The sequence below is a fragment of the Periplaneta americana genome, chromosome 16 (assembly GCF_040183065.1).
Source record: "Periplaneta americana isolate PAMFEO1 chromosome 16, P.americana_PAMFEO1_priV1, whole genome shotgun sequence".
NCBI lineage: Eukaryota > Metazoa > Arthropoda > Insecta > Blattodea > Blattidae > Periplaneta > Periplaneta americana.
In genome coordinates this window covers 185,897,754-185,911,525 of record NC_091132.1, presented here as the reverse complement: position 1 = coordinate 185,911,525, position 13,772 = coordinate 185,897,754, and the positions used below count along the sequence as shown (strand labels likewise).

At 35.3% G+C, this 13,772-nt stretch overlaps 1 protein-coding gene across 1 annotated transcript in view; it reads left to right on the top strand.

The window, feature by feature from the left end:
* Window positions 1-13,772, top strand: part of LOC138692233 (erythroid differentiation-related factor 1) — a 110,519-nt gene that overhangs the window by 84,439 nt on the left and 12,308 nt on the right. The window contains exon 14 of the mRNA XM_069815365.1: window positions 4,777-4,934. Within this exon, the coding sequence (XP_069671466.1) occupies window positions 4,777-4,934 (158 nt within the window). The remainder of the gene's footprint in view (window positions 1-4,776; window positions 4,935-13,772) is intronic.

Sequence of the window (13,772 nt, the reverse complement as noted above, 5' to 3'; positions counted from 1 at the left end):
ACTAATGCCTCGAAAATTATACACTTAAATTTATGCCATACATTTTCCATATTTCCTTCAGTCCTTAGAAAGTCATCATGCTTTTGTCGTAGAAACGTTTGTAATTCATGGACATCAGTTTTGTTAAAATTCCAGACAGACACTGGACTTGACCTCGGATTTACTGTGTTTTCCCATAAGATTTCTAATAAGACGCTATTGTGATCACTTATTTTATGAAGACTTTCAGAGTTGACAAAGAGAGAGACAGGTCTTAGTAGGTAAACATCTAAGAGGGCATTGTCACGCGTCGGACCATTTACTAGAAACTGTCATGTTTAGTGTCGATTTTGTTATGCTATTATTTTTTTTGTGATATGTTATACTATTTTCCACCTTATGGAACGACTAAACAGGAAATGACATCATGTTGCTGTCAATAGAGGCTCAGTTGCCACATAGATAATTTCTATTTCCCTGTCTTATATTTTTCGCTTCATTTTCATTTTTAAGCACTCAGGAGATTCTGTGCTTCTTTTAATCACAGTGTTAGTAACACTTTATACTGGCAATAACAACGGCAATGGTACAGCACACGAAAGCAACTACATATAACACACGTGGCCTGGCGCCATAAGTTTGGCAACATTGTCCCGGCAAACAAGAGAATATCACATCGCACTCAGTTGGCATTGTATTGCCAGTTTGTTCCTAGCAGACGAATTTTTCTATTGTAAATGCCAGTGAAAAGTTACGTTTTCACTCAATGTGACAACACTGTACAAGCTACCTCTCTAACCCCCACTCACCCCTCGCCTGTAGAACTACTTCCTGTTTCGTCGCTTTAAAGCATGGAAACTAGTATAGTACTCTTTTCCTTTTTGTTAAATTTTCACTGCTTATATACTTTGTGACCTGGTAGGGTGTAATAGAAGGCCCTATGGCTTTAACGCTGCCAGTATAAATAAATAAGTTATTATTATTATTATTATTATTATTATTAATATTAATATTATTATTCTTCATCTTCTTCTTCTTCTTTTTCACAAATCACATTAAAACTTAGACCTTAACACTTTTTTCCCCCATTTCGTCTTCAAATATAAATAGAAATTTATCTTACTTACTTACAATTGGCTGCAGCCTCCCAACTAACACCCTATATGCATTTCTGAATTCGCCCATACATGTTACAAGTCCTGCCCATCTCAAACGTCTGGATTTAATGTTCCTAATTATGTCAGTCGAAGAATACAATGCGTGCAGTTCTGCATTATGTAACTATCTCCATTCTCCTGTAACTTCATCCCTCTTAGCCCCAAATATTTTCCTAAGCACCTTATTCTCAAACACCTTTAACCTCTGTTCCTCTTTCAAAGTGAGAATCCAAGTTTCACAACCATACAGAACAACCAGTAATATAACTATTTTGTAAATTAGTACTTCCATTTTTTTTTTTTTTTTCAAATTTTTTTAGGTTCTGTTACTTGCAAAAGTTTGTAATTTCGTCAATAGTAATTCGGAAAATGCACTTGAAAAGTATTCTTAAAAGCAGGAATTAATTACATTATTCTTATAGTAATTTGACTGACACTTAACAGATTATTCCTTAAAAATGGTACCGGTAATGTTAAAATGGGGTTCTGTATGAATAAATTACAACCTTTAACATAATAATAATAATAATAATTTAATTATGTAGTGATATACACCATGTCCTGCTTAGAGGGATCGAGAAATAAGTGATAATTTCAAGTGTAAATAATGGTTTATTAACATATCTTTTTACATAACTTGATGTAAAAGCTCTCCGAGTTTCGGAGAATGCTGATTGCCATTCGATGTGTGTGCCTTGAGTTGCTCTGCAGACATCTAAGCGGTATTCAACCTCCCGCCAAGTGTTCTGTAGCATTTGTGGAGTCACTAGCGCAGCTGCATTTGTGATGCGTTGTCTCAGTTCCTCCATAGTGTTAGCTCTGCCTCTTTGGTACACAGCATTCTTCACAAAGCTCCAGAAAAAGAAGTCCAAGGGATCAGATCGGGTTACCTGGGTGGGCAGGCAATGGGTCTTCGTCTTTTGATCCACCTATCGGGGAATTTTTCACCCAAGAACTCTAGCACTCGATGATAATGGGGTGGGGCCCCATCCTTCTGAAAAACCGATCCTGGGGGAAGTTGGCCAACAACAAATTTCTGCAACATGTCCAGATACACATTTCCTGTGACTGTAGCTCTACGAAGAAGAAGGGTGCAATGACGGAGTTTCCCGTCAATCCACACCAAACATTCATTGCTAGCAATAGCATACACTGAACTTTACGTTGTGGTGTCCATATGTTTACTATAGCATGTTCTACTACAAAATGGCACCAGACTTGTTTTAATGCCCTAGCAACAAACAAACGAAAGTCCACACCTGTGGAGTAATGGTTAGCACGTCTAGCCCTGAAACTAGGTGGCTCGGGTTCGATTCCCCGTCGGGAAAAGTTACGTGGTTGAGGTTTTTTTCGGGGTTTTCCCTCAACTCAATATGAGCAAATGCTGGGTAACTATCGGTGTTGGACCCCAGACTTATTTCACTGGCATTATCACCTTCATCTCATTCAGACGCTTAATAACCTAAGCTGTTGATAAAGCGTCGTAAAATAACCTACCAAAAAAAAAAAACAAAAAAAAGTTACACATGCAGCTGTTTTCAAACTTTTGGTGCTTGAACTTGGTCAGTTTCTCTGTCATATCAGATGTAAATCACAACAATATCTATATCTGATTTTAAGTGGTGAGCATTTATTTCTCGATCCCTGTAAGTGGGACATAGTGTAAAGTAAATGATTTCAATAAATAGACATTTTCAAGAATTTCGAAAACCTTATACAGTGAAACCTGTTCAAATCAGAACCTGAATAATCCGGAATCCTGTCTATTTCGGAACAATTTATTGGTCCTGGCGAAATTTGTATGTTGTTGTTTTCTAATGCCAGGCATTTGACAATAAAGTTATTTGACCTCTTGTACTCCAATATAAAATGGCAAGTTGTAGCCGATTTAAGTGAACACCATATTTTAACGTTTTGGTGGCTACTTCATTCACACACAACCCCCAGAATGTCTGGAGGACCACACCTGCTGTTGGTCGACGGGTCCATTGGACCTAGCTGGAAGATCTTGTTGATCCCCAACTTTCCCTCCTTAAGCCACTGGAGGACGATTTTAGTGCCATAGCAGGTCAGCTCTAGGAACAGAAAAGTAGAAAGGGGAGGAAGGAAAGTGAAATGAACCCCTAGGCCTCGAATGCTCTAATGCCGTCGGGGTCGAAGAAAGTAAGAGTTCAGTCAGAGGACTGGATAGGAAAGGTTAAAGAGGGAATTAGGTATTGAATAGAGGAAAATGATACCAAATTCAGTCATTAACTCATCAAGCTAACCAGTGCTAATTGATGAGTAGCCCCTCCCTTTAGTTCAGCTTGTAAAATTATGCTTACTAACAGCTGCACCACGGGAAGGTAGGGATGGGACGTTGGGTATTTGTCCAGGTTGGTTCCTTAAAGCCTTCAATGGGAAGGATTAATGGCTCTCCCTCCTGTATCCGACAGATACCCTTTTGCAGCTGAAATTTGTATGTATTATGTGTAATTTTTCCTGAATAAAACGAAAACTGTCCAACGCGGAAACGGAAACTGTGTGCTACTGTTCAAAACGGAAACAATATTTTGGACTCACTATATTTTGTAACTATATTTTGAAACAGCGTGTAATTTCAAGGAATGTACGAAATATGTAGGTCACTAAGATAAAAACAGGTTTTCTTTGCAAAATTCTAGAGGGTACGAGGGTGTGTTGGCCTGTTGGTCATAAATTTTATTACCCTGTTGACTAGGCAGACGAGTCCCTTCAAAGATTTTCAATGCTTCACACCCATGTACTGTCGTAGCTAAACAGAGTGCAAGTGTAGTGATTTCCAGGTAAAAAAAAAAAGTTGAATAAAATTTGGCATTAAACATTAAGTGATGAAGTAAAAGTTATCGAGATAAAGGAAAATTAGGAACAAAGTCTATGTGAATTAATGTTGAAGTTCAGTTGTGGAAAACTCAGGTGTGACACTTCAAAAAATAAAGATCATAATGAGTGGCTTGCGGCCAATATTGGTGACACAAAAGGAACCAGAAAGCAACTGTTTATGTGGAAATAAATGAACTGTTGTGGGAGTGGGTTGTTCATGACCTTTCAAAGAACAAGCCAATTTCTGGATCTGTTCTGCAAAGCAAGCTATTGAACTGGGAAAGAAATGAAATAAACCAGAATTCAAGGCTTCTAATAGATGGCTCCTAGTCCAATTAGTTAATAATGTGCAGTGATATGCAGTACAGTATTAGAGCATAGTGTTAGATATTAAATAGAATGAGATTAGTAAACTTTAGTAATGTTTAATGACTAATGAGTGAGTTACGATAATATTTATACAGAAAATGAGATTTTAATCAAGATGATTCACCAACGTAATGAGCGACAGAAAGCTGATTTAATGTGATTAGTGTTAAATGGAATATTTTGTACTTCTTGCAATTTGCGGCATGCCATTTTGTTTTTCGTGTATATGAATGACAAAATATTCCATTTTAATGTCACACCTGAATAATACGGAAACCTGTCCACAACCTGTCACTTCCGTCTACAATATTGGCTGTGATGAAACGAAACTAAATGCGAGTTTTGTGACCATCCATAATATGCTACTGAAAAATATAAACAGTTTCTCTGAAGCAAAATGGTTGCATACCAATGTAATCTGTGGTTACAGATCTCTGAGCCCCGATGACGCTCGGCGTAGGAACTTGCTGATGCTGTCACGCCTGCATTACGACAAGGCAAGTCGCCTGCTGCTGCAGCTGGAAGCGCCCCTGCATTTCCTGCGCGTGCAGTTGGAGCGGGTGGCACTTGCAGAGTTCCAGGCACAGAGTGAGTTGCTCTCTTCAGTTATGCATGTAACTCCTTGGGTTGAGTCATACTGCTGGTGGAGGAATACAGTATTTCCATGCATTCTTTACTTCAGGTATTGCAAGACAGTGTGTTGTGAAGGCCCAGTAGATATGCCTCTAACATTATTTTCAGAATGTCTTTGAAAGAATCACATCGCAATAATTTATTTCCAGACAAACTGTACGCTTTAACTCAATGAATGTCTAACTAAAAATAATAATAACAACACAATCTACTATATACAGTCGCGAAGCTCAATATGTAGTAAAAATGCAAACATGGATAGTTGCCCACCACTAGGATCGCTACTATCGCCTCATCATTGCAGATCTCTCTCCTAGCAGCCGACAAAATATGTTACACTTTCGTTGTGTTCTTTTGGAAAAATTAACACCTTTCTTCCATTATTGAAATATTAAATGCATAAAGTTAATTTATTATTTTAATGAAGTATATTAAATTCCACCATAAACTCGAAGATACCTGCAAGAAATAGGTTAATATTATTTTTGTTTGTGCAAAACGAACTGAAATTTACTATAATCGCTTCACTCATTCAAGATTATAGCGATAATTAACTATGAAACCAATAAATATTAATTTGCATTTCCCTTTACAACAATAATAATGGAAATATGAATTAATGGATTAACTTACGTACGTGTATACCGGTACTTGTAGTGTAGGCTTACGTAGTTGAGGTTAAGCAATAATAATCACACCAGAATTGGAAATAAAACGTGATTAATAAATTTTATTGTAACAGACTTTTTCTACGTCTCTAATAAAGTAACAAATAAAAATAACAACAAAATTAACAGCTATAATTAAAAACATATCCTTTGAAAAAAAAAAAGTAGGCCTAAGCAATAATAATCCCACCAGAATTGAAAATAAAACGTGATCAATAAATTTCATTAAAAAGAACTTAATTTTTCTACGTCTCTAGTAAAATGTTATTATTCCATTTATTGTATTTTAGCCATTAACATTTTCATTACAACAAATAACGAACATTTCACAAGCATCAATGTGAAATACGCAACGAGCTAGCACTCGATGGAAATACGACACAGTCCAAAGTCGACCGTGGACAGTCTATTGTTTCTAGGTGCTAACCACTTGGAACGCTTTATCACGAGATTTGCAAAAAATCACCCCAAGCTTCGCGACTGTATATAGTAGACTGTGATCATAAAGTCATTTTAATACATCACCTGTGTATTTGACACAGTTACTGAATTACATACCCTGAACTGGCAACAACCTCGAAAAGTGAGAATGCTAATGATTCTATATTACAGTATTACATACAGGGTGATTCACGAGGAAAGGTAAAAAATTTAGGATGTGAATTCTGAAGTCATTCTGAGTGAAAAAGTTCATATGAATATAGGTCCGTTTTCGAACGGTTACGGAGATATGGCTCTTTGATTTCACAAAAACTTCTGAGATTCCATTGTACTAATTCGCATTTAGAGACAGATAACGGACAAATTTAAAGTTTATATTCACGTATGTATACATACTTAATATTCTAGAAGTCGGGGTCGATGTTTTCACACATTTTCAAAGGTACCTCCTTCTGCTTCAATGCACTGTTGCGCTCGGGCATGAATCGCGCTCATCGCTCGGGAGAGTTGCACGTGGCTGTCTTTATGCCGCATCCAAAATACGGTCGATTAGCACCTCTCACCTTTCCCCCTTCCTTTGCTATACCAAGTCTTTCATCCAACCCCATAGACAGTAAATACTCTTCAATATGGTACCCTTCTGTTCGGAAAGCGTCGTTCATATTCAGTGACGGCACACAAGGAACTTCCATCGTACAAACCATAAACATACACAATATCAGCGTATTCTGTAGTCAAAAATTTATAAGGCATCCTGAAAAACACAACTTAACACTTCCGATAACTGTACCTGTATAACTACTGTACTGTAGGTAACTGACTGAACTGCTGTGAACTGATAAGTGATGGTGTATTTGTAATATGTGTGGGTTCTGTGTCATTACATCAGACAAGGGCAGGCGATTGGACATTTGTAATGCCCCACCACCCGGTTTGTTTCTCTTATCTACATCGCTCACAATCCAGATTCCAATGTTATGTCATTCATTGCGAACTTGACCTTGTCTCACGCCAGCAGCATGTGGTAACGTCTGATTCACATTGGGGTGAGACGTTTTACCAAAAAAATGCATCTAGCTCCGCCATCGTTTGAAAACGGACCTATGTTCATATGAACTTTTTCACTCAAAATGGACTAAGATATCGTATCCAAAATTTTTTACCTTTCCTCGTGAATCACTTTGTATAGATACATTGGAGAAAAATACTATTGGAGAGTTTGGCTGTCACCTTGAATCGGGTCTTGGCATAGCTCAGATGGAAAGAGCGCTCAGCGCATAAAGCTGAGAGATTCTGGGTTCGATTCCCGGTGTCGGAACAAAACGTTTTCAGAATATTTAACATGCTGTATGAACGAGTCTTAGGACGTATCAATATGATTGTTCGTTACTTGGTGTAATACACTGTAATATGCATCTGTGCAAAATTTGAACCAACTTTGACTTGTAGTTTCTGAGAAAAGGAACATTGAAAATTGCAAAATGTCTTTTTGAGAAAGACAACGATAAAGATCAATTTTATTATTGGTGGTTATGTAGTCCATCATACTTCAGAACATGCCACTTAAAGGGCGATATGTATTCTAATTCATAAAAAAGTGATAAATTTAATTGAATTAAATGTGAAAAATGTCATTTTTGGTTGTTCCGGTCTTCCACCTTACCTTAAGGGGAGAGGATGGTATTTTTTTAAAACTTTCTTCCTATTTGGTGTAAAGTATGTAGAGAGCTCATAGCTGGGGCAGCTCAACCAAATAAAAATATTTGAAAAAAAAATATATTTGGGGGCCCAAATTTGAAAAAAATATGCGCAATGCAGGATTGTACTAAAACCGATATATCTAAACCGTTTTTAAAGATAGATTCAAACACTTTTTTGCAATGTATTTGCAAAAGCATGTTCTACAAACTGTCTGTAACAGAATTTTGATATTAGTCCCTACGTTTGTAAAATAAATAATTAAAATTTAATAACAATTTTCTGATTTCCTTTCTTGCAAACAAATGGACGTAGTTGTAAAATGAAATCAATTAACAAAATTCTGTTACAGAGAAAAGTTTCCTAATAGTCTAAAGAATGTGTGTTCTAAATTTCATGAATGTATCTTTAATAGTTCATAAATTATATCCATTTTTGTCTGGCAATGTAGCAAAAAAAAATGAAGTTACTGGAAACATATAAAAGCGGGCGTGTGATTTAAATATCCATAGTGCAGGAAGTTTAAACATCCGATAAGGACACAAATATCCACAAAATGTTATGCAATGCATTCCACACATATCAAAGAGTATTTTAAAGAAAAAAACATTTTTTTTTTTAATTTAATTTACCGGAAACAACAATAAAAGTGGGCGAGTGATTTAAAAATCCATAACACAGGAAGTTTAAAAATGACGTCTCAACATCCGATAAGGGTACAAATACCCACAAAATGTTATGCAATGCATTCCACACATATCACAGAGTATTTTAAAGAATTTTTTTTTTTTTTAATTTACTCATTTTTCACCAAAAAATACCATCCTCTCCCCTTAAAATTCTTGAGTAAAATTATGTACATTATACTAATATACTATACTAATTTCCATTATTACATACTGAAAATACGAAAGAAAAAGACAAAAAATGTAAGTAAAATTGAAGTAGGATAAGCCTGCATTATTTCTCATAATTATTTTCTGCTGACGGCAGCTCCAGATTTCTCATGCTGAGATTCGTTCTGTGGTCTGTGAAAACATATGATAATTTTGAAAAGAATCGACCGTTCACAAATCATGTTAGATACTGCAACTTACAACATGCTCTCTGAGCACCATCTATGAAAGATGACTTCACATATTACCTCAAGGCCTTTCTGCACCAAAGTTTCGGGATTGTTGTGAAGTGTGTATGGTGGCAAAATTTGAAACTATTTGAATCTGGGACTTCTGTTAAACGTGGAAAACTAAATGAAATGCACATTTCATTTTCCAGTGTCTCATAAATAATAATAAAAATATTCGTTGAAGATTATTTAAATATAATAAATTAAAAAAATTAAAAAAAATTTCATGTAAATTCTCGACTTGACGTAAAAAATCGTCGAAGAAATTGCGAGTTATTTTTGAGTAAAAATGGTAGAAAATGTGGTTCAAATAATTTAAAACATGCTGATCTTTATTTTAAAGAGAGAGAGAATAGTAAAATTCAGGACCGTGTTTGCAAAACTTGCTAACTGCAAAATTTTCAAAATTGAGGTTTTTGTAGATTCGTCAACATAAAGCAGGCCTCTACACGATGTTAAAGTTATCTTAGTAAAATTGAGTTATTTCCCTTCATTGTAGTGTGTCAGAATGTGATGGTTGCACCTATAACCTATTTGTCTACATTCAGTTTTTTCTGTCTCCTGTAAAATTTAGTTTTTTCAGTTAGCAAGTTTTGCAAAAACGGTCCTCAATTTCAATTTTTTTTCCTAATCGATGCACACTTTTCATTTTTGTTTGTAGGACTGTCATTGTTGCAACAATTTAAATTCGACATTAATTTTTGAAAAAAAATTGGGGGCCTAAATAAAAAAAAACCAGGATACAGTAATTCACTAAATGGATATATTTCAGCCACTTTTGAAGATAATCCAAAAAGTACGCTGTTTAAAATGTCTAGAGCACAATTTTGGTATTTTTTAAAGTTGGTTATTTAATGACACTGTATCAACTACTAGGTTATTTAGCATCGATGGGATTGGTAATAGTGAGATGGCAAGATGAGGCCGAGGATTCGCCATAGATTACCTGACATTTTCCTTATGGTTGGGGTAAACCTCTGATAAAACCCAAACAGATAATCAGCCTAAGTGGAAATTGACCCATTCCAGGGCCAACCCCGGATCAGAAGGCAAGTGCCTCAGTCAACTGAGCTATGCTGGCGGTCTCAATTTTGATATTGGCTTTCAAAATTGTAAGATAAATAGATCTTAAGATTGAATTTTAGAGGTACTTTTTTAGAAATATGGAGGTGTGTTTTTCAAATGCAACAATATAAGAAATCTCTATTCCAGAGAAAGGATTCCTAATAGCCTGAATTTTTTACAGTTGTAGCATTTTTTTTATAGAATAAAACAAAAAATTAAAGTAATGAGAAATTGCAATCAAGTTTAGTGTCATTTAAAGACCCTGTGTATTGGGGCTTTAAAAATAGCATGACACCAGCTGACAAGGCTATAAATTTATTTATTTTATTGGGTTATTTTACGACGCTGTATCAACATCTAGGTTATTTAGCGTCTGAATGAAATGAAGGTGATAATGCTGATGAAATGAGTCCGGGGTCCAGCACCGAAAGTTACCCAGCATTTGCTCATATTGGGTTGAGGGAAAACCCCGGAAAAAACCTCAACCAGGTAACTTGCCCCGACCGGGATTTGAACTCGGGCCACCTGGTTTCGAGGCCAGACGCGCTGACCGTTACTCCACAGGTGTGGACGACAAGGCTATAAACGCGCATTAAATGTTATGTAATGTATTTTCGAAAATTTACTGATTTTTCACCATATCTAACTATCCTCTCTCTTTAAATCTGTCGAAGTAGTATTTAAACTTCCCATGTCCAGAAAGAAATTGGGTAAGTACAAAGTCAAACACAAGCAGTTTGCACTGAAGACGATGCTACACTTCAGGAGAAAGGAAAGTTTTCCTTGGTGAATGATTCTTCTGATGCTGAAGCCCAGAGGCTGTTCCACTTGTAAGTTGTATATTTTCATATTTGACGTTTTGCATAAGACAGTGGAGATCCGTTGTATACAATTTCTGTCAGATGTAGCAGCTGTTTTTGCAAGTTCTGCTTTTTTCGTTCCCTGTGAATCCATATGCCCACGAATCCAGGAAAGGCAGATATGCGAGCGTTGTTGAATTTCCAATCTATATATATATATAATTTGAACTGGTAATGGAAATTACGGGAAAACGGCTGGACGGATTTTAATAAATGACCCCTCATTTTGAAGCTTGGAACTCAAAGTTTTTCGGAAAAATAGTAGTTTTCAGTGAAATGTCAATTTTTAAACATAATTTTCCTATTTTCCAAAATCCATCTGTCGTCAGTTTCGAGAACTAGCTAATAGCATTCACGGCCGACTTGATGTTCCCTTCGCTTTTTTGTAAAGGAGAAGCGAAGCGAGCATCAATTCAGCCATGTTGCACTTCAGAATAAAACAAAACACATACTACAGTAAACAATATTACACGAAGGCCATGATCTGCAACAATGCTGACATATTTAGAGCTCAAATTAAATTGGTTATTAAAAACTTAACTTACTAAAAATAATTTACAGGTTCGATTCTGTGGTGTGTAATTTTCTGGGTACAGCTGTGTATTGGATATTAAAAACTACAAAACTTGAGGTGGTTTGATGACATCATTACCATTAGAAGTGAAATATTATTGTAGTTAATGCCATGATGCGACTATTTTTCATTACTTATACATATTAATGCTATATTGATGATATGAAAGTGAAACGTTTTGGGGTTATATAAGTAGATGTAGAGAATAATTTAAATTAGATTTTGATTTCTATATTTTACTGAGTGGCGGCTATATAGTATATGTTACTGAAAGCTATAAAACTTACGTAAGATAATAATATTATTAAAAATCAAATATTTTTATAGTTATTAATCAAGTGGGGTTGGGTCTTTTTCATATATTTAATGGCGGTGTGGTGTAGATATTTATATGCGTGGTTCTCTTCAGTATTGGTTCGAGAGAGAGTATCTTTCATTGTTATGGAAGCAAATAACTTTCAGAATGTCTGGTATTCTTCATTGAAAATGAATCTGAAAAATGTTTATTTGAACGTCTAATGAACTTAGTTTGCAGCATTTGCTGCACAAGCCACTGGTCTTATAGAAACAGTATTTAGGTGTAATTATTGTATTTGTTACTTATTGCATTCAATGCAGCTTGTGAGTCACTGAATATACAAACGTTTTGTTGTTTTCTTTGCACCATTGTACCATAGATTTAATGGCCCAAAATTCGGCTTGAAAAATTGAGCAATTTGAGGAGAGCTTGTACAGTGCAGAAAATACTTCTGAATCATTATCTGAGACCACAAAAGTGCATCAAACCGTGTATTTTTCATCAATATTTACTATATGAGAGCTGTCTGTATAAATGTAGAAATATTTTGTGTAAGTACAACTTTCGCATGTAAGTTCTTGGTATTAAGTAGTGTGACCAAACTCCAAGAAATGGATTAGATTCTCCACTTCGACATTTAAAACAGGTATATAGAATACAATATTCTATATAGAATATAATATTCTATATCATCATCATACATGATATGACAGCCCATTATGGGCCCTAGCCTTCTTCAGAATGTCCTTCCAGACTTCTCTATTTGCTGCTAAATTCTTCCAATAGGGATATCTTATGCGAAGTTTTACCGTTAGATGGCAGGAGAGTTCCATGCAGCACATGTTGTAGGGCAATATTATGTCATATGCTATAGTTCTCCCATTTGTTGGTTTTCTGTGTGTGTCAAAATTATATTTATAATTATTTTGTATAACCTAGTATAATTTAATGTAATTCGGTATTTTCTTACCTCATAATTTAATTTAATTTAATTTACAATAAATAATAGCGTGAACTTGTATAATACTGGGCGATTCCCCTTAAGAGATGGATGGGGAAATCTGCAGTATGCAGAATATAGTTACGAGTAAATTGAACATTCATGAACCTAAATGAAAACTTTGAGAATGAGGGGCACGGATAAAAAAATAAATAAAAAATACAGGAACTTTGTCGAAGGTGAATATTACCTCCTTAATCATTAGTATTGTAAGTACCGTACGCTAAAAACAGAATTTGCAGCCACCAATATGTTTTTTCTTTTTTTTTTATAGGGAAGGGACTGTTGAGATTGAATTCCTCGTATTTTTTTCTCTAGTTGCAGAAAGATCAAATGCAATGTTTGATAAGATGATGTAATGTGATCGCAGTAGTATCACGATTATTCCTGCGTTTTGTAGGTTAAGAACATGCAGTTTTAAATACTATGGAGGACGACTTTGAAAATTTGAAGTAAAAACATGGTTTTAATAAATAGTCTACAGCACATTAAAACATTATTCACGAAATGGATTTCACTATGGATCGTCTAGATAATAAACATCCCAGTTAATCGAGAGTTTACTGCAGGCGTAAAATGCTGGCGTAAACTTTGAAGACTCCTAGAAGTACTGAATATAATCTAAGCTAACATAGCTTGCTGTCGAGGTTGCGTATGTTTTTCATTAATTTTTCTTTTCCCTCTTCCAAAATGAAACTGTAGCCAGCAATACTTTATTTGAAGTAGTTACTTTGTTTAATAGTTAGCACTTTCGAGGCGCAATTTAATTAGTTAAATTTTTAAGGTTTAAGGCATAATATATTCAGAATATTTCGGGACCTGAATGAAGACAAAAGACTTTCCCTGGTTTTTACATAATAGAAACACAACAAAACTTTGACATTTTGAGTTGTTTTTAAGAGTATTTAATGTACTAATACACTACGTAAATCCTCAATGTTTATATACCGGAAAACAAATGCACATGCAAAGCGCATCCCTCAAAGTACATGCGCGCTATCTGTTGGTGCTAATTCAAGATATCCCTATTTCTAATTTTACTAATTCTAATATCCTGCAAGAC